Source organism: Neoarius graeffei, chromosome 5, assembly GCF_027579695.1.
Source record: "Neoarius graeffei isolate fNeoGra1 chromosome 5, fNeoGra1.pri, whole genome shotgun sequence".
Taxonomy (NCBI): domain Eukaryota; kingdom Metazoa; phylum Chordata; class Actinopteri; order Siluriformes; family Ariidae; genus Neoarius; species Neoarius graeffei.
The window spans coordinates 103,153,592-103,181,320 of NC_083573.1; the positions used below are offsets into that span (position 1 = coordinate 103,153,592).

General features: G+C 42.8%; 1 protein-coding gene across 1 annotated transcript; it reads right to left on the reverse strand.

The window, feature by feature from the left end:
• On the reverse strand, positions 1 to 27,264 carry LOC132887163 (NACHT, LRR and PYD domains-containing protein 12-like). The gene is made up of 11 exons (XM_060922628.1): positions 27,144 to 27,264; positions 26,854 to 26,913; positions 26,394 to 26,510; positions 26,175 to 26,232; positions 25,564 to 25,768; positions 23,591 to 25,361; positions 21,144 to 21,317; positions 14,147 to 14,320; positions 8,408 to 8,581; positions 2,327 to 2,503; positions 1 to 2,214 (listed from the first exon to the last, which is right to left on the reverse strand). The coding sequence occupies exons 2-11, from the start codon at positions 26,892 to 26,894 to the stop codon at positions 2,196 to 2,198; spliced, it is 2,910 nt and encodes a 969-aa protein (XP_060778611.1). The 5' UTR covers positions 26,895 to 26,913; positions 27,144 to 27,264; the 3' UTR covers positions 1 to 2,195.
• Positions 27,265 to 27,729: the final 465 nt, after the last annotated feature.

The window sequence follows — 27,729 nt, forward strand, 5'->3', positions numbered from 1 at the left end:
TGTTGTTCAAGTTCAACTTTTATTGTCAATTTCCTCACATGCACCAGTCATACAAAGGAGCTGAAATTACGTTTTTCACTCTCCCATACGTGGACAGAGACAGGACAGACATCAAAGTGCTGAGAGAAAAAAATAGGAAAGCAGCACAACATAACATATAGTAAACTAGTATTTCCCTTGTACTATATTCAATATCAACATATACACATATAGTTACATATCAACAGTTTTTTCCCCCTGTTCTACATTTAGTTTTTCAATAGTTGAAGTTGAAGGCAGTACCAAAAAACACCACTAGAGGTCTTTTTAATATCACAATTTTATATTTTTTTATTTTTATTTAAATCCTTGTATTTTTCATGCACACTGGTTTCTTTAATATCTTATTTTGTGCAATGCCTTATTTATATTGCATTTACGAATTACAACACTTGTTTACATTTTTTATTTTGGGAGTACTGTAAATGTAATACTTTATGTAAGCCATTTATATTATGTTTCATATATTCAGTTCATATTTTGTATTTGTTTCTTTAATTCAGTATTAAATATTTTGAATGTGCAATTTCTTTATTTAATGCCTTTAATTAAGTATTTTGAACGTGCAATTTTTTTGTTTAAATAAAAGAATGTTTTAAGACAAAGCTATTCCATTTCTTGTAGGTATAGATACACTATCAGTGGCTTTAACTGGTGTTGGGGAGGGGGCGCCACCTAAAATCTTGCCTAGGGTGTCGAATTGGTAAGGGCCGGGCCTGGTTATGCTCATCGTAATAGCAGAGGAAGACAATGCAATAGGCCAGTGACAGGTAGGATCATGTAAAGTCCCATCTGTGTCCCCAGAACTTTTCAAACCAAAATGAAGTCCATGGTTAGCCTACAGAATTAGCGGTCTGGTGGTTTGTGTGAACAGGGTGGCCTGGGATGGAGTTAAATTCCTGGCCTGAATTATTATTTCAGTCCACCCTGCCAACTCATGCCTTAATTTAAACCCTGTTCTGGAAACAGCCCTTTTTCCAGATAATCTCTTTATTTTGTAAAAGTCAAACTATTCTCAAACTTCAGTTTATTTATCTCCGCTGCTTCATGTTTATAGTCCTGATATGTACATCATCTAAGTAAAAAACAGAGTATTGGAAACGCAAAATCTTAACCACTATCATCATCCTTTTAAAACAGTAACAGTCACACACACTCACTGTCCACTTTTTTAGGAACACCTGTACACCTGCCTAGACCCCGAAGGCGCCGCTAAAACCGCCATTTAGAATTTGAGCCGCCGCCAGCCAATAATTTTGTAAGCCAATTTGAGCCGCTATCTAATAAAATTTGGCTGAGCCACTAAGAATTGTGTACATCAAATAATGGGTTTATCCACATCATGAGCTACAAGAAAAGTGACACAAACATGATCAACTGTACACACTAGTAGTAACACAATAGAGACGTATAGGCATACACTGTAGAGATTTAGAACTGATATCACAGCACAGAGAGCCACCACAAGCTTGCCGTTGTGACTACCTGTCTGGCTTCCCGCCCCTCAAACTGTTACCACGATACACTGGGGAACCCGGGAACCCACCCAGAGCATCAATCAACTCCGATATCGACGAGATGGCTGCATTCTTTGCTGCTGCTGAGGGAAAGTGTAAAGGTATTTTTTTTTGTTTGTTTGTTTGTTTCACATACTTTGAGATTGATAAAAAAAAAGTACTCCACCACTCTACTTTCATCATAGTAAGATAGCTGCCAGTCCTTCACTGGTCATTGCTAGTGAGAGTAGATAGCTAGATGCCTTCCTCGAACAATCCAGATTAGCTTATTATTAGCATTGAACTACAATCTTGCTAGATTTATATTTACAATGAAGTAAGAGACCAGGGGACCTGTGGTAATTTGCTATTTATTCCCCCCATTTGTTTGATCCGTTCGCCCGGATATATGCCACACAGTGACGTCCAGTATCAGCCATTTGTAGCCATAAACATTTTGGTGGCTGCAGCAGCCATTAAGGTTTTGGCTGAGTCAGCTAGCCAGCCAATAATTTCATCAGCCAGCCATTATCCTGAAAACAAACAGCTTCGGGGTCTACACCTGCCCATAATTCAGTTATCCAATCAACCAATCATGTGGCAGCAACACAAAGTATAAAATCATGCAGATCAAGTCAAGAGTTTCAGTGAATGTTCAGATTAGAAAACGGTCCTGAACCTGTAAAGAAATGGAAAAGGGTCAAATGAACAGAGATTTATCATATTTATCAGAATCAGCAGTCAAACTCCTAACAAGAAAGATCATTGTAAACAGTGTGTGTGTGTCTCACTGTAGTGTCTCCAGTGTACAGTGTGGATCCTTCAGTAGATCAGAGAGCAGCTTCACTCCTGATTCTCCTGGTTTATTGCAGTTCAGATTCAGTTCTCTCAGGTGTGATGAGGGATTTGACCTCAGAGCTGAAACCAGAGCAGCACAACCTTCACCAGTAATACTGCAGCCACACAACCTGTAGAGAGATCAACAATTATCAATAAATAATGACAACTAGAATGCATTTCTGCAGAGAAAATGTAACGTGTGCTTGCTGAGCTGTAGCAGAACAGCTATCATGCTAGCATGCTAAAACCTAGCATGCCAACATGCTAATGCCAACATGCTAACAGCATACTAACATGCTAAAAGCTAGCATGTTAACATGTTAATGCTAACATACTAATAGATAACATGCTAATAGATAGCATGCTAACAGCTAGCATTCTCACATGCTAATGATTAAAATGATATTTGTTAAAATTCTAACACTTAGGCGGCACGGTGGTGTAGTGGTTAGCGCTGTCGCCTCACAGCAAGAAGGTCCTGGGTTCGAGCCCCGGGGCTGGCAAGGGCCTTTCTGTGTGCAGTTTGCATGTTCTCCCCGTGTCTGCGTGGGTTTCCTCCGGGTGCTCCGGTTTCCCCCACAGTCCAAAGACATGCAGGTTAGGTTAACTGGTGACTCTAAATTGACCATAGGTGTGAATGGTTGTCTGTGTCTATGTGTCAGCCCTGTGATGACCTGGCGACTTGTCCAGGGTGTACCCCGCCTTTCGCCCGTAGTCAGCTGAGATAGGCTCCAGCTTGCCTGCGACCCTGTAGAAGGATAAAGCGGCTAGAGATAATGAGATGAGATGAGAGATTCTAACACTTTAAGGCTAATATGCTGAAAGCTATCATGCTAACAGGCTAACATGCTAATGGCTAGTATGTTAACTTTTAGCATGCTAACACACTGAGGGTGACATGCTAACATGCTCAGGCGAACTTGCTAACAGCAAACATGTGAAATCTGCATGCTACCATGCTAATCCTAACATGTTAACAGCTCTCATGATAACATGATAATGGTGAACATGCTAACAACTCGCGAGCTAACAGCAGGCATGATATCATAATGGGTAACATGCTAACAGCTAGCATGGTAACACGTGAATGCTTATTAGGGCCCGAGCCCTATAGGGCGAAGGCCCTATTGTTCTTGTAAGAGTTCACTATTATTATTCTTCTTTATTTTTCTCCGCTGTTGGGCCATTTTCGGGGCGCTTGCCATGGGCGAAAACGCACGAAATTTGGCACCAGTTCCGAGAATTGCCACCGCTACTCAGAACCAAAAGCCCAAACTTGGCCGGGGCTCAGGGCCTCTATAGCGCCCCCTAAGTCGTTGTGATTTTGGCCTCCCGCATGAAGGTGCCTGGTTGCCATGTAGTTTGTAGTAGTGGCATGCCATTTGGAACGCATATGTATCTCACTAAGCCGGACAAAAATGTAATGCCAATGCATTAGCCACGCCCAACAGGAAGTGAGGTAATTTCACTTTTGTGCGAAATGCATGGCCACGAAGACGGCGCAACTCCTCCTAGACTGTTCATAGGAATGTCACCAAAATTGATACACATCATCTACAGACATGGCTGACAAAAGTTACTAAATACGTTTCACGTAGCTTAAACCGTTCAGAAGTTATACATCAATCAATTTTCAATGCAAAATTTTACATGCTTAAAAATTCATAACAAATCTTCTAATTGCTCAAAACTGCTCATACTTCACACACAGATCACTCATTGGGCTTCTGACATGTTACCCACTTTCTGTGATATTTCACCACTGGGGGCGCTATTTTTGGGCAAAAATTCCAATCTTTCCTCAAATTTGGTCAAACTTCACGGCCACCCTCTTACTACCTCCCATGTCATGTATACCACATTTTGGGAATTTTCGTCCATGGGGGGCGCTGTTTTTGGCCGACACAATTGCTCCAAAACTGGTTTTTGGTAAATAATTCCATAATGCTTTTCCTTCACACCACTTCCTTGTGATAGTACGTTGCTGTTGTTGTCACTTATTTTTCCAACTCATAATCGCTCATGTACAGCATAGCGCCACCTACTGACATGGGAAAAACCAAAAAATTTATTCTTCAAAAATCTATATCTCATCTTCTATTTACTCAATTGTCATCAAACTTCATATGCAAACTCTTCATAGCTCACCTGACATGTACGCCAAATTTTGTGCACTTTCGCCCCTGGGGGTGCTGGTTATGGCAGAAATGATATTGCAGCTTCTGATTTGTCAAACTTGGCAAGCAAACTCTTTACAAGACCCTTATTGGGGCGCTTGCCATGGTCGACAACGCACGAAATTTGGCTCCTTTTTCTTAGACTGCCACCGCTACTGAGAACCAGAAGCCCAGATCCAAGCGGGCCTCAGGGCCTCTATAGCGCCCCCTAACTCGTTGTGATTTTGGCCTCCCGCATTAAGGTGCCTGGTTGCCATGTAGTTTGCAGTAGTGGCATGCCATTTGGTACGCATATGTATCTCACTAAGCCGGACAAAAATGTAATGCCAATGCATTAGCCACACCCAACAGGAAGTGAGGTAATTTCACTTTTGTGCGAAATGCATGGCCACAAAGACTGCGCAACTCCTCCTAGACCGTTCATAGGAATGTCACCAAAATTGATACACATCATCTACAGACATGGCTGACAAAAGTTACTAAATACGTTTCACGTAGCATTAACCGTTCAGAAGTTATACGTCAATCAATTTTCAATGCAAACTTTTACATGCTTAAAAATTCATAACAAATCTTCTAATTGCTCAAAACTGCTCATACTTCACACGCAAATCAGTCATTGGGCTTCTGACATGTTACCCAATTTCTGTGATATTTCGCCACTGGGGGCGCTATTTTTGGGCAAAAAATCCAATCTTTCCTCTTGTCCTTCACACCACTACCTTGTGATAGTACATTGCTGTTGTAGACACTTATTTTTCCAACTCATAATCGCTCATGTACAGCATAGCGCCACCTACTGACATGGGAAAAACCAAAATATTTATTCTTCAAAAATCTATATCTCATCTTCTATTTACTCAATTGTCATCAAACTTCAAACGCAAACTCTTCATAGCTCACCTGACATATACGCCAAATTTTGTGCACTTTCGCCCCTGGGGGTGCTGGTTATGGCAAAAATGATATTGCAGCTTCTGATTTGCCAAACTTGGCAAGCAAACTCTTTACAAGACACTTATTGGGGCGCTTGCCATGGTTGACAACGCACGAGATTTGGCTCCTTTTTCTTAGACTGCCACCGCTACTGAGAACCAGAAGCCCAGATCCAGGCGGGCCTCAGGGCCTCTATAGCGCCCCCTAACGTGTTGTGATTTTTGCCTCTCGCATTAAGGTGCCTGCTTGGCATTTAGTTTCTAGTTAGGGCCCGAGCCCTATAGGGCGAAGGCCCTATTGTTCTTGTAAGAGTTCACTATTATTATTCTTCCGTCTTCTTCTTCTTCTTCTTTATTTTTCTCCGCTGTTGGGCCATTTTCGGGGCGCTTCCCATGGGCGAAAACGCACGAAATTTGGCGCCAGTTCCGAGAATTGCCACCGCTACTCGGAACCAAAAGCCCAAACTTGGCCGGGGCTCAGGGCCTCTATAGCGCCCCCTAAGTCGTTGTGATTTTTGCCTCTCGCATTAAGGTGCCTGGTTGCCATGTAGTTTGTACTGGTGGCATGCCCTTTGGTACGCATATGTTTCTCACTAAGCCGGACAAAAATGTAATGCCAATGCATTAGCCACGCCCAACAGGAAGTGAGGTAATTTCACTTTTGTGCGAAATGCACGGCCACGAAGACGGCGCAACTCCTCCTAGACCGTTCATAGGAATGTCACCAAAATTGATACACATCATCTACAGACATGGCTGACAAAAGTTCCTAAATACGTTTCACGTAGCATAAACCGTTCAGAAGTTATACGTCAATCAATTTTCAATGCAAAATTTTACATGCTTAAAAATTCATAACAAATCTTCAAATTGCTCAAAACTGCTCATACTTCACACGCAAATCACTCATTGGGCATCTGACATGTTACCCAATTTCTGTGATATTTCGCCACTGGGGGCGCTATTTTTGGGCAAAAAGTCCAATCTTTCCTCAAATTTGGTCAAACTTCACGGCCACCCTCTTACTACCTCCCATGTCATGTACACCACATTTTGGGAATTTTCGTCCATGGGGGGTGCTGTTTTTGACCAACGCAATTGCTCCAAAACGGGTTTTTGGTAAATAATTCCATAATGCTTCTCCTTCACACCACTACCTTGTGATAGTACGTTGCTGTTGTAGACACTTATTTTTCCAACTCATAATCGCTCATGTACAGCATAGCGCCACCTACTGACATGGGAAAAACCAAAAAATTTATTCTTCAAAAATCAATATCTCATCTTCTATTTTCTCAATCTTGATCAAACTTGATACGCACACTCTTAACAGGTCACCTGACATACCTGCCAAATTTTCTGAACTTTTGCCACTGGGGGCGCTGTTTTCAGGCAACAATTTATATCTCGGCTTCTGATTGGTCACACTTGATCAAACTTGACAAAACAACTCTTCATAGGTCCCTTGACATGTATACCAAATTTGGTGAACTTTCACCACTGGGGGCGCTCATTGCGCTGTAGCAGTTGCAGGAGAGGTCTTTACAATCATGAGGCACCAGGAGTATGTTGTTTTGGTTGCCTTAAACACACATGACTTGTGGGGAATGGGTAGGCAGTCGTGAGCAAGTCTTGTAGCGTTACATACAGACTAATAGATGTCTAACAGAAGACAATCCTATCTAGCTATAGCTTGGTGACTGATGAGGTAAATACATTAATTTGGTTGGGAAGCCATGGCATAAAATCTTCTGTCCATAACAACATCTCAGCGCACCGTGTACTCTGTGTCCAATTCTGTGCTTTGTCGCCATTGTGGGAGTAATGTCTCTTGCCGAAGAAGCTGTGGAAGGTCTTTCGCGGGGACGCATGCCCCCGCCCCCCTTGGCCGCTGGCGCGAGGGCCCGTCGAGGCCGCTTGCGGCTTTAATATGCTAATTGCTATCGTGTGTGCGTGTAAGTATTCCTAATTAAGTGGCCATTGAGTTGAAGTTGATTTGCTGTCAAAGTCTCAAATGAGCCGATCCTTGCCAAATGCATCATCACCTATGGGGGAAGGGAGGAATGACTCAGTCAAGCTTCCATTGATTAGCGGCAAAATGGAGAAAAAATGAATGGATGAAAGGCAAGACAAAGACGAGTGCAGGTCAGAACCGATATCATGTGTGTGATGCGTGATTTGGCCTGAGGTGCCGGATGAAGTTTGGTGGATGTGTGGTGAAGTGTTACTGAGCAAAACTCCATTCATTTGAACGGGGCCAAAAATCAATGGAAGCCTATGAATGTAAAAAGAGATGCGTGAAAACCAAGGAAAAGATGAGTGCAGGTCTCAGATGAGGGGATGGATCTGTGCTGGGACTTGGCCTGAGGCATCAAGTGAAGTTTCTTGAAGTTTGGTCACTTGGTTAAAAAATTGATGGAGAGTGAAAGTTTTTCTCCTGAAACACCATTCATTTTCAATGGGGCCAAAAATCAATGCAAGCCTATGGAGGAAAAAGGGATGAGCAAAAAGAAAGGAAAAATATGAGTGCGGGTCAGAACCGATTGCATGTATGTGTCGGGGGAGATGGCCTGAAGTATCACATGAGGTTTGATGCATCTAGGATGGAGTGTGTCCAAGTAGGACGATTCGATTCATGAGCCCTATTCATTCTCTATGGGAAAAAAAAAACAAAAGAAAAACAAGAACAAGAGAATGGGCGCATTGATCCAAAAGCTGTATACAAGCACACTACACCACTTCGGGCCAGACGTCTCAGAGTTGGAACGGTGTTTCTTTCTTGAACGTCCTAGGAGGAGTAGTGGATCCAAAAAATGTGTCGGAATAAGGCAGAATACGGTAAGTAAACTTAAGAAGAACAATAGTGTGCTTGAGCAAGCACACTAATAAAATGAACAAAATGTGAGAGTGATGATCTGACCTCAGTGTCTCCAGTGTACAGTGTGGATTCTCCAGTCCAGCAGAGAGCAGCTTCACTCCTGAATCCTGCAGGTTATTGGTATTCAGGTTCAGTTCTCTCAGACTGGAGGAGTTTGAGCTGAGAACTGAGGACAGAACTCTACAGCTTTCCTCTCTCAGTTTACATGCACGCAGACTGGAAGAGAAAGAATTATATTGCAGAACAGCAACGTGTGTGTGTGTGTGGGCATGCATGTGTACATGTGCGCGTACAGTACAGTCATCTATCACATGTACATTTTCCTGAGTAACACTGAGGTAGTGACTCATGTCAAATAACGGTTTTCAGTTCCAGTGTCTATTGTACATATAAATGTAAACAAGAATTGAGACTGTTAAATGTAAATGTTAAATATAAATGGAGTGATATTTAATGAAGGATGTGAAAAGCAGATTTAAAAACGGTCCTCAGGAGCCAACATCTCATTTTAAAGCAAACAATCAGAATTAAATCAAAACCTTTTCTCCAAACATGTGCTATGAAAAAGTAAAAAGCAGACAGTGTAGACCTGTCTACAATGTACAGAACCACCTCTGTTTTCAATGGAAGTCCAGAAAGGCCATCGGTTTATTTTATTTTATTATATTTTAAATCTCAAGATAAATGTTAATTTCTTGACTAAACAAAAGTTGTTTTCGAAAGATCACAACTTATTTTCTCCTGATGTTGAAATGCAGAATTCAGCCTAGATGCTGCACAGCATGGATGAGTGCATCTGTTTTTACTTTATTCAGCATCTGCCTCAAGAGGGAACAGCTGGAACAGTGTGAGAGTTGCTGCCTCACAGCTTCAAGGTACTTGGTTTGAGCCTTGGGTTCAGTTTTTATTCATTTATTTAAACTCCCCCTTGTGGATCAGTAAACTCCATCTCTCAATGTATTTAACTAGCTGTATGTTTCCTCGTGCTACACAATGATCAAACTGTCCGAGTGTCCATCACTTGAGAAGGGGACTCATAAATCTGCAGCTGTACTGTGGTGGACACTACAGTGATCCTGAATGGATAGTCATTGCTCTTTTCAGATATACTGCAACAATTGAATTAGAATGATTGTTTGGGAACATGATGTCATCACAAAAACAGTAAATTCTGAAATTGATCTCCGCTATGAAATTACAGACATACAAAAAATGCAGAAGTAGGTGAATGTAAAAGTACGTAGCATGTGTAGCACTAGCTAGTCAGGTAGCCAGTTTCGCTACTGCTAATGTGCTGTGTACCTACTTCTCTACATCTATAGATCTGTAATTTCATTATTTTATATTCTATTATCTTATCATAACTGCCTATCCTACTCTATGTTGAAGATGTAGAGTATTTTGTTGTATTCTGTTCTCTACCATCATGTTTTCTATTTTGTTCTATTCCCATCTATTCTTGTATATATATATATATATATATATATATATATATATATATATATATATATATATATACACAGTACACTGGAGATACTGAGGTCATACATACATATGTATGTATGAGAGAACTGGACCTGGGTTACAATAACGTGCAGGCTTCAGGAGTGAAGCTGCTCTCTGCTGGACTGGAGAATCCACACTCTACACTGGAGTACTACCTGGACAAGTCGCCAGGTCATCGTAGGGCTGACACATAGACACAAACAACCACTCACACTTATGGTCAATTTAGAGCCCATCTGTTCTTATATACACTATACTGGTAATTTTATATATATACACACAACCCCGATTCCAAAAAAGTTGGGACAAAGTACAAATTGTAAATATAAACGGAATGCAACGATGTGGAAGTTTCAAAATTCCATATTTTATTCAGAATAGAACATAGATGACATATCAAATGATTAAACTGAGAAAATTTATCATTTAGAGAGAAAAATTAGGTAATTTTAAATTTCATGATAACAACACATCTCAAAAAAGTTGGGACAAGGCCATGTTTCCCACTGTGAGACATCCCCTTTTCTCTTTACAACAGTCTGTAAACATCTGGGGACTGAGGAGACAAGTTGCTCAAGTTTAGGGATAGGAATGCTAACCCATTCTTGTCTAATGTAGGATTCTAGTTGCTCAACTGTCTTAGGTCTTTTTTGTCGTATCTTCCGTTTTATGATGCGTCAAATGTTTTCTGTGGGTGAAAGATCTGGACTGCAGGCTGGCCAGTTCAGTACCCGGACCCTTCTTCTACGCAGCCATGATGCTGTAATTGATGCAGTATGGGTGTTTGGCATTGTCATGTTGGAAAATGCAAGGTCTTCCCTGAAAGAGACGTCGTCTGGATGGGAGCATATGTTGCTCTAGAACCTGGATATACCTTTCAGCATTGATGGTGTCTTTCCAGATGTGTAAGCTGCCCATGCCACACGCACTAATACTGGGGTGCCATGGTAACGGCCCGCGGGCCGGATACGGCCCGATTGGTCATCACATCCGGCCCGGTGGTTCATGAGACTTTTTTTTTTAATAATAAATTAATAAAAATCGAATGTTTTGTGTTTTTTTTTTCGTAATGATTTTAAATCTAATGTTTCAATTTGATTCCATTTTCGTGTAATCCATCGGTTCGTTTTTAGCTGCTCTCTGCTTGCTGCAGCACGCGCAGGTGCAATGACCCGGATTTAATGTAGAGTAGGCGAGTTGTTGCTCGTTCACAAGCAACAACAGTCTAAAAAGAGAAAAGTTGATTCTGAGGGTCGCATCTTTCAGGAAAAATGGAGAGAGAAATACTTTTTCTGGGAAGTAGGGGGAAAACCTGTTTGTCTGATTTGTTCGCAACAAGTGGCTGTACCGAAGGAATACAATGTCAAAAGACATTACGAGACCCACGCCGACAAATACAGCCAATTCACCGGGCAACGCAGGACTGGAAAGCTAAATGAGCTTGCCTCAAACCTTCAAAAACAGCAAGCAGCTTTCTCAAAGTCTCGAGAGACACATGAAGGTTCGTTTTAATATCATACATCATCTTCAGTTCTCCTTTAATGTTAAATGCGGCTGTTTTCAAAGAGGGGGTTCTCAATATCTTTGTTGTACATTTTATTTCATGTTAGGGGCAGTGAAGGCGAGCTACATCATCGCGTGGGAGATCGCAAAAGTGTCCAAGCCATTTTCGGAGGGTGCATTCGTCAAGGATAAATATGCATCTGTTGGAATCCAATCTTTCTATCAGTCATTGCCACCAGAGTACCCAATTATCACGGCCTTCGCCGGTAAAATACTCTGTATGTTCGGGACAACATATTTATGTGAACAGGCATTTTCATTAATGAATATTAATAAATCGAAACTGCGTAGTCGTCTGACCCATGGACATCTCAACGATGCCATGAAAATAGCAACTGCCCAGAGTCTGTCCCCCAATGTCGACAAGCTGGTAAAAAGTAAAAGACTTCTGGCTTCCACATGTAAAATGTAGCTGGTATTTCTCCCCCATGTAACCTTGTGCTGTGTGCTTGAGGGAGAATAAACAGGATGGGTGTGTGGAAATATATGTGGGACTTGACCAGCAAAGTTAATGTGCCATCTGTAGTTTGTTTTTATTGGTATGTTCAGTCATATTTGGCTCTTTTAAACTAATGCTACTGGATATTTAGTCACTTGACCTATTGGTGGAATTATTTACCCTGGCACTTCTTCTTTCTTTTGACTCGTTTAGGCCTACTTGCCAATCGTTTTAATTGGCCTAATTAGGCCTATGCATTGACATGTTTTTGATGTGCAAGATCAATAAATCTGATCTAAGTCATTTACAGTTTACACTTGTGTTATTTGTGTCTTAGTCTATTTCTGTAGCATTTTTTTTTTATAAATGCAGGCTACTTGCATGCTTAGACTGTTACATTTTCAGAGGGTAAATTGCTTTTGTCTGCCATGTTATTGTGCGCCTCATTTTGAGACTATAGCTTTACAATTCCTTTTGGGTGTATAGGCCTTCAAAAATCATATAAAATAATGTCCTTTTGTTGAGTTAGTGTCTGGTCTTTTCAGGCCAAAAGTGTAATTCGGCCCCCAAGGTCCCACTTGAAAAAAATCTGGCCCCCTTACCAATTTCACCCTGGCACCCCTGCACTAATACAACCCCATACCATCAGAGATGCAGGCTTCTGAACTGAGCGCTGATAACAACTTGGGTCGTCCTTCTCCTCTTTAGTCCGAATGACACGGCGTCCCTGATTTCCATAAAGAACTTCAAATTTTGATTCGTCTGACCACAGAACAGTTTTCCACTTTGCCACAGTCCATTTTAAATGAGCCTTGGCCCAGAGAAGACGTCTGCGCTTCTGGATCATGTTTAGATACGGCTTCTTCTTTGAACTATAGAGTTTTAGCTGGCAACGGCGGATGGCACGGTGAATTGTGTTCACAGATAATGTTCTCTGGAAATATTCCTGAGCCCATTTTGTGATTTCCAATACAGAAGCATGCCTGTATGTGATGCAGTGCCGTCTAAGGGCCCGAAGATCACGGGCACCCGGTATGGTTTTCCGGCCTTGACCCTTACGCACAGAGATTCTTCCAGATTCTCTGAATCTTTTGATGATATTATGCACTGTAGATGATGATATGTTCAAACTCTTTGCAATTTTACACTGTCGAACTCCTTTCTGATATTGCTCCACTATTTGTCGGCACAGAATTAGGGGGATTGGTGATCCTCTTCCCATCTTTACTTCTGAGAGCCGCTGCCACTCCAAGATGCTCTTTTTATACCCAGTCATGTTAATGACCTATTGCCAATTGACCTAATGAGTTGCAATTTGGTCCTCCAGCTGTTCCTTTTTTGTACCTTTAACTTATCCAGCCTCTTATTGCCCCTGTCCCAACTTTTTTGAGATGTGTTGCTGTCATGAAATTTCAAATGAGCCAATATTTGGCATGAAATTTCAAAATGTCTCACTTTCGACATTTGATATGTTGTCTATGTTCTATTGTGAATACAATATCAGTTTTTGAGATTTGTAAATTATTGCATTCCGTTTTTATTTACAATTTGTACTTTGTCCCAACTTTTTTGGAATCGGGGTTGTATATATATATTGTAACCCAGGTCCAGTTCTCTCATACACATACATATGTACAGTGTATATATATATATATATATATCTCATCTCATTATCTGTAGCCACTTTATCCTGTTCTACAGGGTCGCAGGCAAGCTGGAGCCTATCCCAGCTGACTACGGGCGAAAGGTGTTGTACACCCTGGACAAGTCACCAGGTCATCACAGGGCTGACACATAGACACAGACAACCATTCACACTCACATTCACACCTATGGTCAATTTAGAGTCACCAGTTAACCTAACCTGCATGTCTTTGGACTGTGGGGGAAACTGGAGCACCCGGAGGAAACCCACGCAGACACGGGGAGAACATGCAAACTCCGCACAGAAAGGCCCTCGCCAGCTACGGGGCTCGAACCCAGACCTTCTTGCTGTGAGGCAACAGCGCTAACCACTACACCACCGTGCCACCCTTATTTTACAATTAGATTGATACTTAAAATTTACACTGAAAAATGTTTGATACAACTCACTATTTAAATGCAACAGAATGGCCTCAAATGTTCAATAAAGTCAGAGAATAAAGGTTGTTTTTATTTTCTTTATCTGTCAGCCCCTTGTTATACACTGGGCGTGTTGATTTGCATTTTATTATTATTAGGTTTACATTAATGACAATAAAATGAACAAAATGTGAAAGTGATGATCTGACCTCAGTATCTCCAGTGTACAATGTGGATTCTCCAGTCCAGCAGAGAGCAGCTTCACTCCTGAATCCTGCAGGTTATTGTTACTCAGGTCCAGTTCTCTCAGTCTGGAGGAGTTTGAGCTGAGAACTGAGGACAGAACTCTACAGCTTTCCTCTGTTAGATCACAATTCCACAGACTGGAAGAGAAAAAATGAAATACCAGAAAACTGACATCCAAAGCATAAACATACACAAGCCTTGTGTCCTAAACATTATGAAAATGAGGGAAATGTATAAAAAGTGTTTTTTGGTCTGTTTTGCACACCCCCTCTATGTGGCCTTCTCTATGACATCTTTTGGGATGATTGATGGCATCCTGGGATGATTTGCCTCATTGATACCATTTCTGATTTTTTGTTCAGAGACATTTTGTGAGTTTCCCATTCTAAACTCTTTTTCTGTAACTCTGACGTATCCTTTCCTGCTGTCTCCATTGATATTGCAGAGGTCTATGTCCATTCAAGGGTTAGTTCTCTTTCTGTCACTCACCTCTTTTGAGTTATTTGATTTTGCATTTCACCTACAAGCCTGTCTCTTAATGAATCAGAAAGTCCATCTCCAAAGTCACAGTATGATGAACGTTTATGCAGCTCTGCAGAGTATTTGGAAATGATTTCATGCTTTGGCTCATTACATAAGTGGAATCTAAATCTCTCAGCTATTACAATAATTACATAACAGTTTATAACGGCTATAGTTACAGTATAACAAGTTTAACTATATAATGGTTTATAACAACTACAGGTTACAAGAGCTCTAACTATATACATAACTGTTTATATGAGCAGCTACAGATATAATAGCTATCACTATCTCACAGTTTATAGCAGCTATAATAGATATATGTGGTGTATAAAATGACTTGAACATTACTCATTCTTTGTGACTACAAATGGCTGTGTAGTGTAGTGGGTAATGTCCCTGCCTCAGAGATTGATCATCACTGGTCTGATTCTCAGGTCGGGTGAGTGCTTACTAAAAATTTCTCTTTTATTCCAGAACTCTCTCTATCAAATCATGCTGGCTGTACAAAACAAACTGTACATGCAACTCAGTTCATTCACCTAAAAATATACATGTTTAAATGAAGGAAATTTAATTACTTTTTTAAAAGTGTCATTTCATAATTGTTAGGGTTTTGCTGGGATTCGAACCTGGTTCGTTGGTGTGATAATCCAGCAAACCCCCACTAGGCCACCAGGGGGATGACTCAAATGCAGAGGCGTGAGGCGGAAGTAGAAAAAGAATCAAAAGGTTTATTTAAACTATATACACTATATACAGGGCAAAACAAAAGACAAAAAAAACCAAAGAGTATAATCCAAAAGAAAAGCAAAGTGCAAAAATTCAAAAGCTAAGAAGATCAAAAAACACAGTACAAAGGAAACTGGAGATAAACATAACAGCACAAAGACTCCGTGACAAGAGGACTGAACTCAGGGGTATAAATAGACAAACTAATTAAGGACACAGGTGAAGATAATTAGGCAATTAACACAAACACAAAACACAGGAACAGTGGTGGCCTCTAGAGGCCAAAATAAACACGACATGAAAAGGAAAAAACAGCGGCCTCTAGAGGCCAAAACAGTCCTAGTCCTAACAGGACCCCCCCCTCTAGGAGCGTCTCCTGACGTTCCCAGGGCGATCCGGATGGGCCGAATGGAAGTCCCGACATAGTTCTTTATCAAGGACATCCCGAGCAGGAACCCAGCAGCGCTCCTCAGGACCATAGCCCTCCCAGTCCACCAGATATTGCAACCCGCCGCGGACCCGGCGGGAGTCAAGCAGGCGATTCACAGTGAACACAGTCTGCCCCTGGAAGATGCGGGGGGGTGGGGGGTTCCTAGGGGCAGGGGCATACGTAGACGTCAGTACGGGCCGTAACAGGGAAACATGGAAAGTGGGGTTGATCCTCAGAGTCCGGGGCAACTGGAGCCGGTAGGAGACAGGGTTCACCCTGCGCACCACCTTGAAGGGGCCAATGTAGCGAGGAGCAAGCTTGCGGTTCTCCACCCGCAGTGGAAGGTCCTTAGTGGACAGCCAAACACGCTGCCCAGGGCGGAAAGTGTGTGCAGGTCTTCTGTGGCGGTTGGCCTGAGTCTGGTTGGTTCTGGAGGTCTGTATGAGGGTCTTCCTGACCTTGCTCCAGGTCTTGCGACACCGTCTCACATATTGGTTGACCGAGGGCACCCCCGCGTCCTCCTCCTGGTCCGGGAACAGAGGTGGCTGGAACCCGAATTGGCACTGGAATGGCGACAGCTTGGTGGCTGATGACTGCAGGGTGTCGTGGGCGTACTCCGCCCATGGCAGCCAGGTGCTCCACGATGTCGGGTTATCCATAGCCAGGCCTCGCAGGGTGGTTTCCAGGTCCTGGTTGAGCCTCTCCGTCTGACCATTGGACTGTGGGTGAAACCCAGAGGAGAGGCTGGCAGTGGCTCCGATGACCTTGCAGAACCCGTGCCACACTCGGGAGGAGAACTGGGGCCCTCGGTCTGAGACGATGTCCTGTGGAAGACCAAAGACTCGGAAGACATGATTAAACAAAAGTTTCGCAGTTTCAAGAGCAGAGGGGAGTTTGCACAGTGGTATGAAGCGGCAGGCCTTGGAGAATCTGTCAACTAAGACCAAAATGACCGTGTTACCTTGTGACTCAGGGAGACCCGTGATAAAGTCGACTGCCACGTGGGACCAGGGACGCCGGGGAATGGTCAGAGGATGCAGGAGACCCTGGGGACGCTGTCGTGGGTTCTTGGTTCTGGTGCAAACCTCACAGGACAGGACAAATGACCTTACTTCCTTCTCCATGTTAGGCCACCAGAAGCGTCTTTTCAGGAAGTCCAGGGTCCTCCGAGCTCCCGGGTGGGCGGTGAGAGGGGAAGAGTGACCCCACTGGAGAACCTTGGCCCGGGCTTGATGTGGGACGTACAAGAGGCCTGGTGGCCCCGTCCCAGGACCGGGGTCCTGGCGTTGGGCTCGTCGGACAGCCTCCTCAATACCCCAGCGGACAGGGGCCACAATCCGGGACACAGGGATAATAGGCCCGACTTCATTCTCCCTGTTAGTGGCAGAGAACAGTCTGGACAGTGCGTCAGGTTTGGTGTTCTTGGAGCCGGGGCGGTATGAGAGGGTGAAGTCAAACCGACTGAAAAACAGGGCCCACCTAGCCTGTCGAGGGTTCAGTCTCTTGGCTTGCTGGAGGTACTCCAGGTTCTTGTGGTCAGTCCAAACCAGGAATGGATGTTGTGCTCCCTCCAGCCAGTGCCTCCACTCCTCAAGGGCCAGTTTGACCGCTAGCAGTTCTCGATCCCCCACATCGTACCGGGACTCAGCAGGACTCAGGCGGTGGGAGAAGTAAGCGCAGGGGTGCAGCTTTCCTTCCGAATGTTGAGAGAGCACCGCGCCGACACCACTGTCCGAGGCGTCCACCTCCACGATGAATGGTTGGGAGGTGTCCGGGAGAACCAGAATGGGTGCCGTGCAGAAGCGGTCCTTGAGGTCTTTGAACGCCTTTTCTGCCTGAGGAGACCAGCCATAAGATCCACCTGTCCCTTTGGTGAGGTCTGACATGGGTGCTGCCACAGAACTGAAGTTCCTGATGAACTTGCGGTAGAAGTTAGCGAATCCTAAGAACCGCTGAACCTCCTTAACGGACTTGGGAGTAGGCCAATCCCGGACGGCCAGGGTCTTGGCAGGGTCCATTTGGAGTTGGCCTGTCCGTACAATAAATCCCAGAAAGGAGACCTCGGGAACATGAAATTCGCATTTCTGGGCCTTGGCGAACAGATTGTTCTGTAGCAGCCTCTGGAGAACCTGGCGGACATGGTGGCGGTGCTCCTGCACGGTCTTGGAAAAGATAAGGATGTCGTCGAGGTAGACAAAAACGTATAGGTTAATCATGTCCCTTAAGACGTCATTGATTAGGGCCTGAAAAACAGCTGGTGCGTTGGTGAGTCCGAAGGGCATCACCTGGTATTCGTAGTGCCCAGACGGGGTGTTAAAGGCAGTCTTCCACTCGTCTCCCTGTCGGATACGGATGAGGTGGTATGCGTTCCGTAGGTCCAACTTGGTGAAGACGGTGGCACCTTGGAGCAGGTCGAAAGCTGTGGACATCAGCGGAAGGGGATATCGGTTGCGCACAGTGATCTTATTCAGGCCCCTGTAATCAATACATGGTCGGAGCCCCCCATCCTTCTTGCCGACAAAGAAGAAGCCGGCTCCAGCAGGTGAAGTGGAGGGTCGAATAAACCCAGAGACCAGGGCATCTTTGAGGTATTCCTCCATGGCCTTGCGTTCTGGCTGAGAGAGTGAAAACAGTCTGCCACGAGGAGGGGTAGTCCCAGGGAGCAAGTCGATGGCACAGTCGTAGGCCCGGTGCGGAGGAAGAACGGCGGCCCTGCTCTTGCTGAATACCTCCTTGAGATCCCAGTACTCTGTGGGAACTTGAGATAACTCGGTGAGATCAGGGGGCTCGGCAGGAGACACAGGAGAGCTAGAGAGCAGACAAGAGGCATGGCATGCAGGGCCCCATTCCACAACCTGGCTTGTTACCCAGTCTATGCGAGGGTTGTGGCGAGTAAGCCAAGGAAGGCCTAGAATAACTGGGAACTCAGGTGAAGGAATCAGGTGCAGGGATATTTCTTCCTTGTGACCTTGAGACTGGAGGAAAACCGGAGAAGTAACTTGGGTGACTCTTCCATCACCTAACGCTTGGCCATCGAGGGCAGACACAGACAGTGGGACTTCAAGAGGTGCAGTCGGAATATTGATGCTTTGGGCGAAGTGAATATCCATAAAGTTCCCAGCCGCCCCTGAGTCTATCAAAGCTTGACAAGAGTGGACAGACTCACCCCAGGAGATGGAGACCGGGATGTAGATTCCTTGGCCAGGGAGTCCAGGAGAGAGGGTAGGCCCCGTCACAACCCTCCCTCGGCTGGACGGGGCGGTCCTTTTCCCAAGAGTTCGGGACATGATGCTCGGAAGTGACCAGGCTTGCCACAGTAGATGCAGCACTTGTCCCTCCTTCTGCGCTCCCTCTCAGATGCGGAGAGGCGAGTACGACCCACTTGCATGGGTTCTGGACAGTCACTGAAGGAGGTAGACGGTCTCCAGGTAGAGGTAGGGAGGCTGGGTCAGGAGCAGGAACTGGATCAGGAGCAGGAACTGGATCAGGAGCAGGAGATGCAGGCAGAGATGTCAGCTGTGCCAGGGTTTTCCCAATTTGCTGAAGCAGTTCCTCGTGGCGAGCGAGGGCCTCACGTTGGCTGGTGAGCGTACGTCCATGAGCGTCCATGGTCGCTCCGAAGCGTGTCAAAGCTGCCATAATTCCCTGAAGGTTGGCCGGGTAGACAGTTGAAGCAGCCTCTGCTGAGTCGGTCATGACGGAGTCTTTCTGTTAGGGTTTTGCTGGGATTCGAACCTGGTTCGTTGGTGTGATAATCCAGCAAACCCCCACTAGGCCACCAGGGGGATGACTCAAATGCAGAGGCGTGAGGCGGAAGTAGAAAAAGAATCAAAAGGTTTATTTAAACTATATACACTATATACAGGGCAAAACAAAAGACAAAAAAAACCAAAGAGTATAATCCAAAAGAAAAGCAAAGTGCAAAAATTCAAAAGCTAAGAAGATCAAAAAACACAGTACAAAGGAAACTGGAGATAAACATAACAGCACAAAGACTCCGTGACAAGAGGACTGAACTCAGGGGTATAAATAGACAAACTAATTAAGGACACAGGTGAAGATAATTAGGCAATTAACACAAACACAAAACACAGGAACAGTGGCGGCCTCTAGAGGCCAAAATAAACACGACATGAAAAGGAAAAAACAGCGGCCTCTAGAGGCCAAAACAGTCCTAGTCCTAACAATAATGTAGACGAATTGCAGGACTTACTGGTTGCATGGATAACATATCTGAAAACAGAAATGACCATCTGTTCAGGATCACTACAGTATCCATGACAGGATTTGAAAATATTGGGGTCGCCTTCTCCAGTGGTGGACAATAATTTGGAAATTATAGCACTGATAAACATGTAGATACAGTATGTAGATAGATGTACTTCACTGATCCACAAAAGGAAATGTGGGAAAAATAAAATGAAACTCCACATGGTCACCCGAGCACAGGCTCAAAGTCAGGATTTCAGTGATGAAAACAGGAATGTAGACGCTCGACCATTGCACCACCTATTACCAGCATGTTTAACTGACCGTGTGGAGTTTGGACCATGTGGAGGTTTTATTTTCAGCTGTATATTGCAAAGATTGATTCAGGATGCTTGTTTAGGGCCATGATGTCATCAATACAACCAGTAAATCCTGAAATTAGTCTCTTATTTTTTTTATTTATTTCCTTATTCTTAATCAAAATTTATTTTCTGATTATTTTCCAGATTTATTCTTGTTTATGGCAATCCTGTGACTCTGTAGAACACAGACAAGTGGAGTGATACACAGCAGAATGGACCTGTGATGTTATATTAAATATCAGTCCTCTTATCCAATCAAATTACTGGAATAGAACTAACTGTTGCATAATAATAGTGAAATAAATAGTAGAACAAACAAAAGGAAGAAAATAGTAATAATGACTATGGCATTGTGTAAAATGTCAATAAAAAGAGAATGTGATGATTGGAAAAAAAAAATGGAAACCCTATATTTCATTGAAAATAGTCCAAAGAAAACTAATCACATGTTGAAACTATTATTATGACTCGGAAACAGGGGTGCAGTTTAACTTGATGGTTAATCATCCCAACATTCGTGCAGAGTGAAAAGTGTCACTGATACTTAAAATACAATTTATATTTGAAAGCATGGAAGAGTAAAATGTTTAATATTTTGTCAAACTCTTTTTATACATTGGCTTTGTGTTCTACATTTTACTATTATTAGGTTTATACAATAATAATAACAATCAAATAAACCAAATGTGAAAGTGATGCTCTGACCTCAGTATCTCCAGTGTACAGTGTGGATTCTTTAGTCCAGCAGAGAGCAGCTTCACTCCTGAATCCTGCAGGTTATTGGTATTCAGGTCCAGTTCTCTCAGACTGGAGGAGTTTGAGCTGAGAACTGAGGACAGAACTCGACAGCTTTCCTCTGTCAGATTACACCCACACAGACTGGAAGAGAAATGATGAAATATCAGAACACTGACATCTCTCTCTCTCTCCGAGTTAAAAAGAAAAAAATTCTGCCTCTGAAAACCACAATCCTCAGATTAAAGCCAGATTTTCATGATTACAGTTCACTCACAAAATCAAAATATTAAATCAGTGCACTGTGTAAACATCAGAAGAAAGAAGAAGAAACCTTAATTTAATCACATGTGAATTGAAGCACAGCAAAATTCCTTCTCTGTATTTAACCCATCTGAAGCAGTGAACACACGCATGCACACAGAAGTGAGCAATGAGCAAACACACACACACTCCCAGATCAGTGGGCAGCTGTGCTGCAGCACCCAGGGAGCAGTTGGGGGTTCGGTACCTTGCTCAAGGGCACTTCATCCATGATACAGAGGGAAGGGAAAGTGCTGTTCATTCACTCCCCTCATATTTTTCCTGCCAGTCCTGGGAATCGAACTGGCGACCATCACCAGGTTGTAATGTCACACAGAGCACAACAAAGTAAATGTAAACACGTCAGTGTAAAAGCGGCAGAGTTTGAATGAGTTTTCTTCTGTCTAAATTTCAGTAAATATATTATTTGTGTCTGTCACTAGAGTTTATGCTGAAATTTAGTGGTAGTGCCACAAATGCATATACAGATACACATCCAATATTAAAGTTACATTTTAATCTTTTTCAGTTAGAATATTTTGTGAATATAAAAAGGGTTAAATATACATATATTAGACTAATGAAGAGATTAAAATGTATTAAAAAACTCCTTATAACTATTTATTTATTTAACCTTTGTTTAACCAGGAAATCTCTTGAGATGACTCTGCAGCAATACTGAATAATTAAACTGGGGTTAAAATCTGATGATATTCCTTATTAATGCTAATACAATTCTTTAACCTTCATACTTTACCCAGCTACAGGGACAACATGGGGTTAGACGTGTTGCTCAGTAGGTTAATGTCATGTTTAGTCCTTGCCGTCTATAGCACTCTGTTTTTGACTCTGGTTTCAGCTCTAGTTTATTAATTTAACTGTACATATTAAATGAACTGCTTTATTAAATTAATGGTATATATTAATCAATTATGTTATGATCATATTTCAAACAAACATGCATTTAAACGGTTGAGACTTGACTTTTCTCTCATGTTTTTCAAAATACATTTATTTTGAAAAAGCAATTTACGTGTTTTTAAATGAATATGCCATTGAGTATAGAATAAATCAGAAGTAAGTTACAAATAAGTTCAAACTTACAGTCTACAATCTAATTTCCCCTCGGTAATTAGATTTGGCATTTAAAAGTACAAAAAGGAGGAGAAAAAAAAAACGAACACTGAACCAAAGAGGAAGAAATAGCCATTTATGTCATGAAGCTCTCGATAAGCTTTCTCACTCTCCTAACATGCAGAAGAACAGTGATCTGATTATAGTAAGGGGTGGCAGGGTGGTGCAGTGGTTATCACTGCCATCTCACAGCAGGGAGGTTCTGGGTTTGAACCTGTGTGGAGTTTGCTTGTTCTCCCCATGTCTGTGTGGGTTTCCTCCAGGCGCTCTGGTTTCCTCCCACAGTCCAAAGACATGTGAATCAGTCAACTGGCTACTCAAAATCCCCCATATGTGTGAATGTGGCGGCACGGTGGTGTAGTGGTTAGCGCTGTCGCCTCACAGCAAGAAGGTCCTGGGTTCGAGCCCCGGGGCCGGCGAGGGCCTTTCTGTGTGGAGTTTGCATGTTCTCCCCGTGTCCGCATGGGGGTGCTCCGGTTTCCCCCACAGTCCAAAGACATGCAGGTTAGGTTAACTGGTGACTCTAAATTGACCGTAGGTGTGAATGTGAGTGTGAATGGTTGTCTGTGTCTATGTGTCAGCCCTGTGATGACCTGGCGACTTGTCCAGGGTGTACCCCGCCTTTTGCCCGTAGTCAGCTGGGATAGGATCCAGCTTGCCTGCGACCCTGTAGAAGGATAAAGCGGCTAGAGATAATGAGATGAGATGAGATGTGTGAATGTGTGTGATTGTTTGTCTCTGTGTAGACCTGTGAAAGATTAGAAAGCGGCTCAGGCTGAAACCTGCCTCCCACCTGAAGTCAGCTGGGATTGGTTCTAGCTTCCCCATGACCCTGACAGATAAGTGGTATAGATAATTGATGAATGGATGGATGATGATTGGAATTAATGATAAACATTATCCTAATAAGTGCAATGTCATTAGTGTTCATTTAAAAATAATAAAAACTCCACATTTGAAATAATTGTAAAATTACTTACACAGCTTTTTTGGAAGCTTTGACCACTGGCACCAGTCTCAGAAAACATTCCTCGGATGGGTCGTATTTCTTCAAATCAAATTCCTCCAGATTCGCTTCTGAGGTCAGCAACACAAAAACTAGAGCTGACCACTGAGAAGGAGAGAGTTTGACTCCTCTGAGACACAACACATCTCCACTCTTCAGGTAATGTTGTACTTCCTGCACTAAAGAATGATCATTCAGTTCATTCAGACAGTGGAACAGATTGATGGATTTCTCTGGAGATGGATTCTCCCTGATCTTCTCCTTGATGTACTCAACTGTTTCCTGTTGGCTGTGAGAGCTGCTTCCTGTCTGGGGCAGTAGGTATTGTAAGAGAGTCTGATTGGACTCCAGTGAGAGACCCAGAAGGAAGCGGAGGAACAGGTCCAGGTGTCCATTCTCACTCTGTAAGGCCTTGTTCACTGCACTCCTGAGGAAATCAGACATGTTTGACTTGCTGAAAAGATCAGACAGATCAGTGGTTTGTTGTTCTGTTACATTTCTGCTGAGGAAGGACAGAAATGCATATAATGCAGCCAGAAACTCCTGAACACTCAGATGTACAAAGCTGAACACCTTCCCCAGGTGAAGCCCAAACTCCTCTCTGAAGATTTGGGTACACACTCCTGAGTACACTGACACTTCTCTCACATCAATGCCACACTCTCTCAGGTCTTCCTCATAGAAGATCAGGTTTCCTTTCTCCAGCTGTTGGAAAGCCAGTTTTCCCAGTGCCAGGATACTCTCTCTGATCTGCTGAGGATCAGGCTCACATTTCTGATCAAACTTTTGGAACTTGTGTTTGATCTGAAAGATCAGGAAGCGTGTGAACATTTGAGTCAGAGTCTTGGGGATCTCTCCACTCTCTGCTTCACCCAACATTCTCTCGAGAACAGTGGCTGAGATCCAGCAGAAGACTGGGATGTGGCACATGATGTAGAGGCTTCTTGAAGTCTTCATGTGTGTGATGATTTTATTAGCCAGACTCTGATCACTGATCCTCTTCCTGAAGTACTGTTCTTTCTGAGGGTCACTGAACCCTCGTACCTCTGTTACCTGGTGTACACACACAGGAGGGATCTGATTGGCTGCTCCTGGTCGAGAGGTTATCCAGAGGAGAGCAGAGGGAAGCAGATTCCCCTTGATGAGGTTTGTCATCAGCACATCCACTGAGGCCGACTCTGTCACATCACACAATCTCTTGTTGTTGTGGAAATTTAGAGGAAGTCGACACTCATCCAGACCATCAAATATGAACAGGACTTTGTTCATATCACAGTCTATTATTTGTAATTCTTTCATTTCTGGGAAAAAGTGATGAAGAAGATTCATCAGACTGAGATTTCTCTCCTTCATCAGATTCAGCTCTCTAAAGGGAAGTGGAAACATGAAGGTGACGTCCTGATTCGCTTCTCCTTCAGTCCAGTCCAGAATGAACTTCTGCACAGAGACTGTTTTTCCAATTCCAGCAACTCCTTTAGTCAGCACACTTTTGATGGATGTGTCTTTAAAGAGATCACTACATTTGATGGGTGTCTCCTGTGTTGCTGGTCTCCTGGACACCGTCTCAATCTGTCTCACCTCATGTTCTTTATTGACGTCTCCACTCCAACCCTCTGTGATGTAGAGCTCTGTATAGATCTCATTCAGAAGAGCTGAGCTTCCATGCTGTGAGATTCCTTCATTAATTCTTTTACATTTCTCTCTCAGTTTGGATTTGAGTTTTTGCTGATACACAGAGATGTGTTCTGTTACAAAAAAGAATAAAATATAAATTATATGATCATCTCTGGTGACCATTGATCATATAGCTCTATGTGATGTCAGTACACACCTGTTATTTTATTCTGTTGATAAAATCACATCATTATGATGAGACATGTTTAATAAATTTAGAGCAGTTTCCTCCCTCTAAAGTTAAGGTGATGTTATAACCCCATGAGCCCTTACTGTTCTTCAGTGTGTAAGCGAGATCTGGGTGGTTCATGTTCTTCAGGAAGTGCAGTGTGATCTTCAGCACTCCCTCTCTGACACTGCTCTGATCCTCCTCATCCTCCACCTCTCTCTCAGAGCATGCTGGGGAATCTGGACTCAGGAGCTTCTTAAACCTCTTCAGCTCCTTCTTTATCACAGTGATGAATTTGTGCTCCAGATCCTGATGTGAAACAGAAAAAAACAAACCACCCCCCCAAAAAAAAAAATACTATAAAAATTCTTTTGTGTCTGATAAATCATAAAACTTATCCACAAAGATGTAATAAATATCAGGTTTTGCGCCAAATACAGCTTTGCAATTTAAAATGGTGATTTCCAGGCCTGTACAATAGGGGAATCCAGACAAACTGGTTTCAGCTGAGAGCACAGATGAGTAAAAACAAAGGTGAGTCAGTGAGTATTTCCGTGTGTTGAAAACAGTGAGGAGAACACAACACACTCATGTTCTCTCTTCGTGTTGCTCAAGATTTTGTTCTATCACATTGCAGTGAGAGTGGAATAGGTGTAATGATTACTCAAAAACAGTGGGATTTGTAAATATTACACACACACACCCACACACACACCTTGAATATGGCCTCCAAATGACTCTTCTCAGCGATTTTTGATGTGTTCTTCTGTGGTCTATGAACAAACAAAACACAAAACAAAGAAAAAAGTTTAACATGGACTATAAATCATATTCATAACTACAAACACAAACCAGTGAATACACAGATATTTGAGAGATGTTTGATTGAGAGTGTGAGTGATAAAACACTGCACTCACATTAAACTGTACTGACCTCAGATCAGGAGCACAGTCTGTGTCTCTAAAGTGTATTGGACGCTCTACTGACCAGTCACTCTTCATGGACACACAGCTGGGTTCAGGTGAGTCTGATCTCTTACCCTGAATCAGACTAAACACACACAACCACTGCATCATTATTACTGTTCTGCAGCAAAACTGAATAATTAAACTGGAGTTAAAATCCGATGATATTCCTCATTAACACTGATACGATTCTTTAACCTTCATACTTTATCCAGCTACAGGGACAAATTGGGGTTAGACGTGTTGCTCACTAGATTAATGTCACTAATCATCAGCTGGTTTTTGAACATATTTGTACAAAGCTGCTAAAATAAACTCTCAGTGAATCACTTTTCACAGAAACACGTCAGTATTCAGAGTCTGATCTGTTTAGTGTTGGTGAATGTGAGAATATTTATACGTTTCACAGAGTCACACCCTTCACTCACCTCTCATCTTTCTTTGTGTCCTGTTCCCCAGAAACACTCATTTTGGAGGTCGTGTCTCTTCTTTCAGATTATACCCATAAACATACAGAGAGAGAGAGAGAGAATGTACTTCACTCCAACACAGGTGTGTTAAATCTAACTCTGTATCATCACTTGGTTCACTCACAGGGAAATCAAGTCCTACAGTAAACTGTGTAAGTTACAACTTCAATAAAAATCAACTGAACTCTTCTTCATGTCGTGTAGATTAACAACATTCACATATTATAGCTTTAGATTGAAATACTTACTGCGTTTTTCTCCTGAAACCTTTTACAGTCCTTTCATTGCAAAATGGATTTTCACTTTCACTCAAACCAACTTGACTGGTTTAATAATCAGATTTCCAGAGCAGAAGGTGGAGACAAGAACACACACACACACACACACACACTCAAAGAGAAAAAAAAATGGTCAGATTAAGGCTGGGTTTACACCGCACAATTCCTGCTGTCTTTTAGGATTATTATTGTCCCACTGTACAAGATGATCCAAATAAAATCATGCCAATATTTTAAAACATACTTGATAACGTGTTCTTGATATCAGATTATATTATGAAGATAATTACTAAGGTCTGCCATACAGGAGCCCAGCTACACAGCACATGTTCATCACTCTTTACCTGGAAAACATGAAATAGTTTCATGCTTTCATAATAGCAAATAAGCTTGAGGAAGAGAGCTTTTGTGTGGATATCTTGCTCGACACCTGAAAGCTGTTAACAGTTGACTTGGAGTGGCAGCTTAATATTCCACCTCACATCACCCAGATTTCATTAAGACCAGACATTAATCTGATCTTGGAGACCAACAAACTGATCATCCTGCTGGAGCT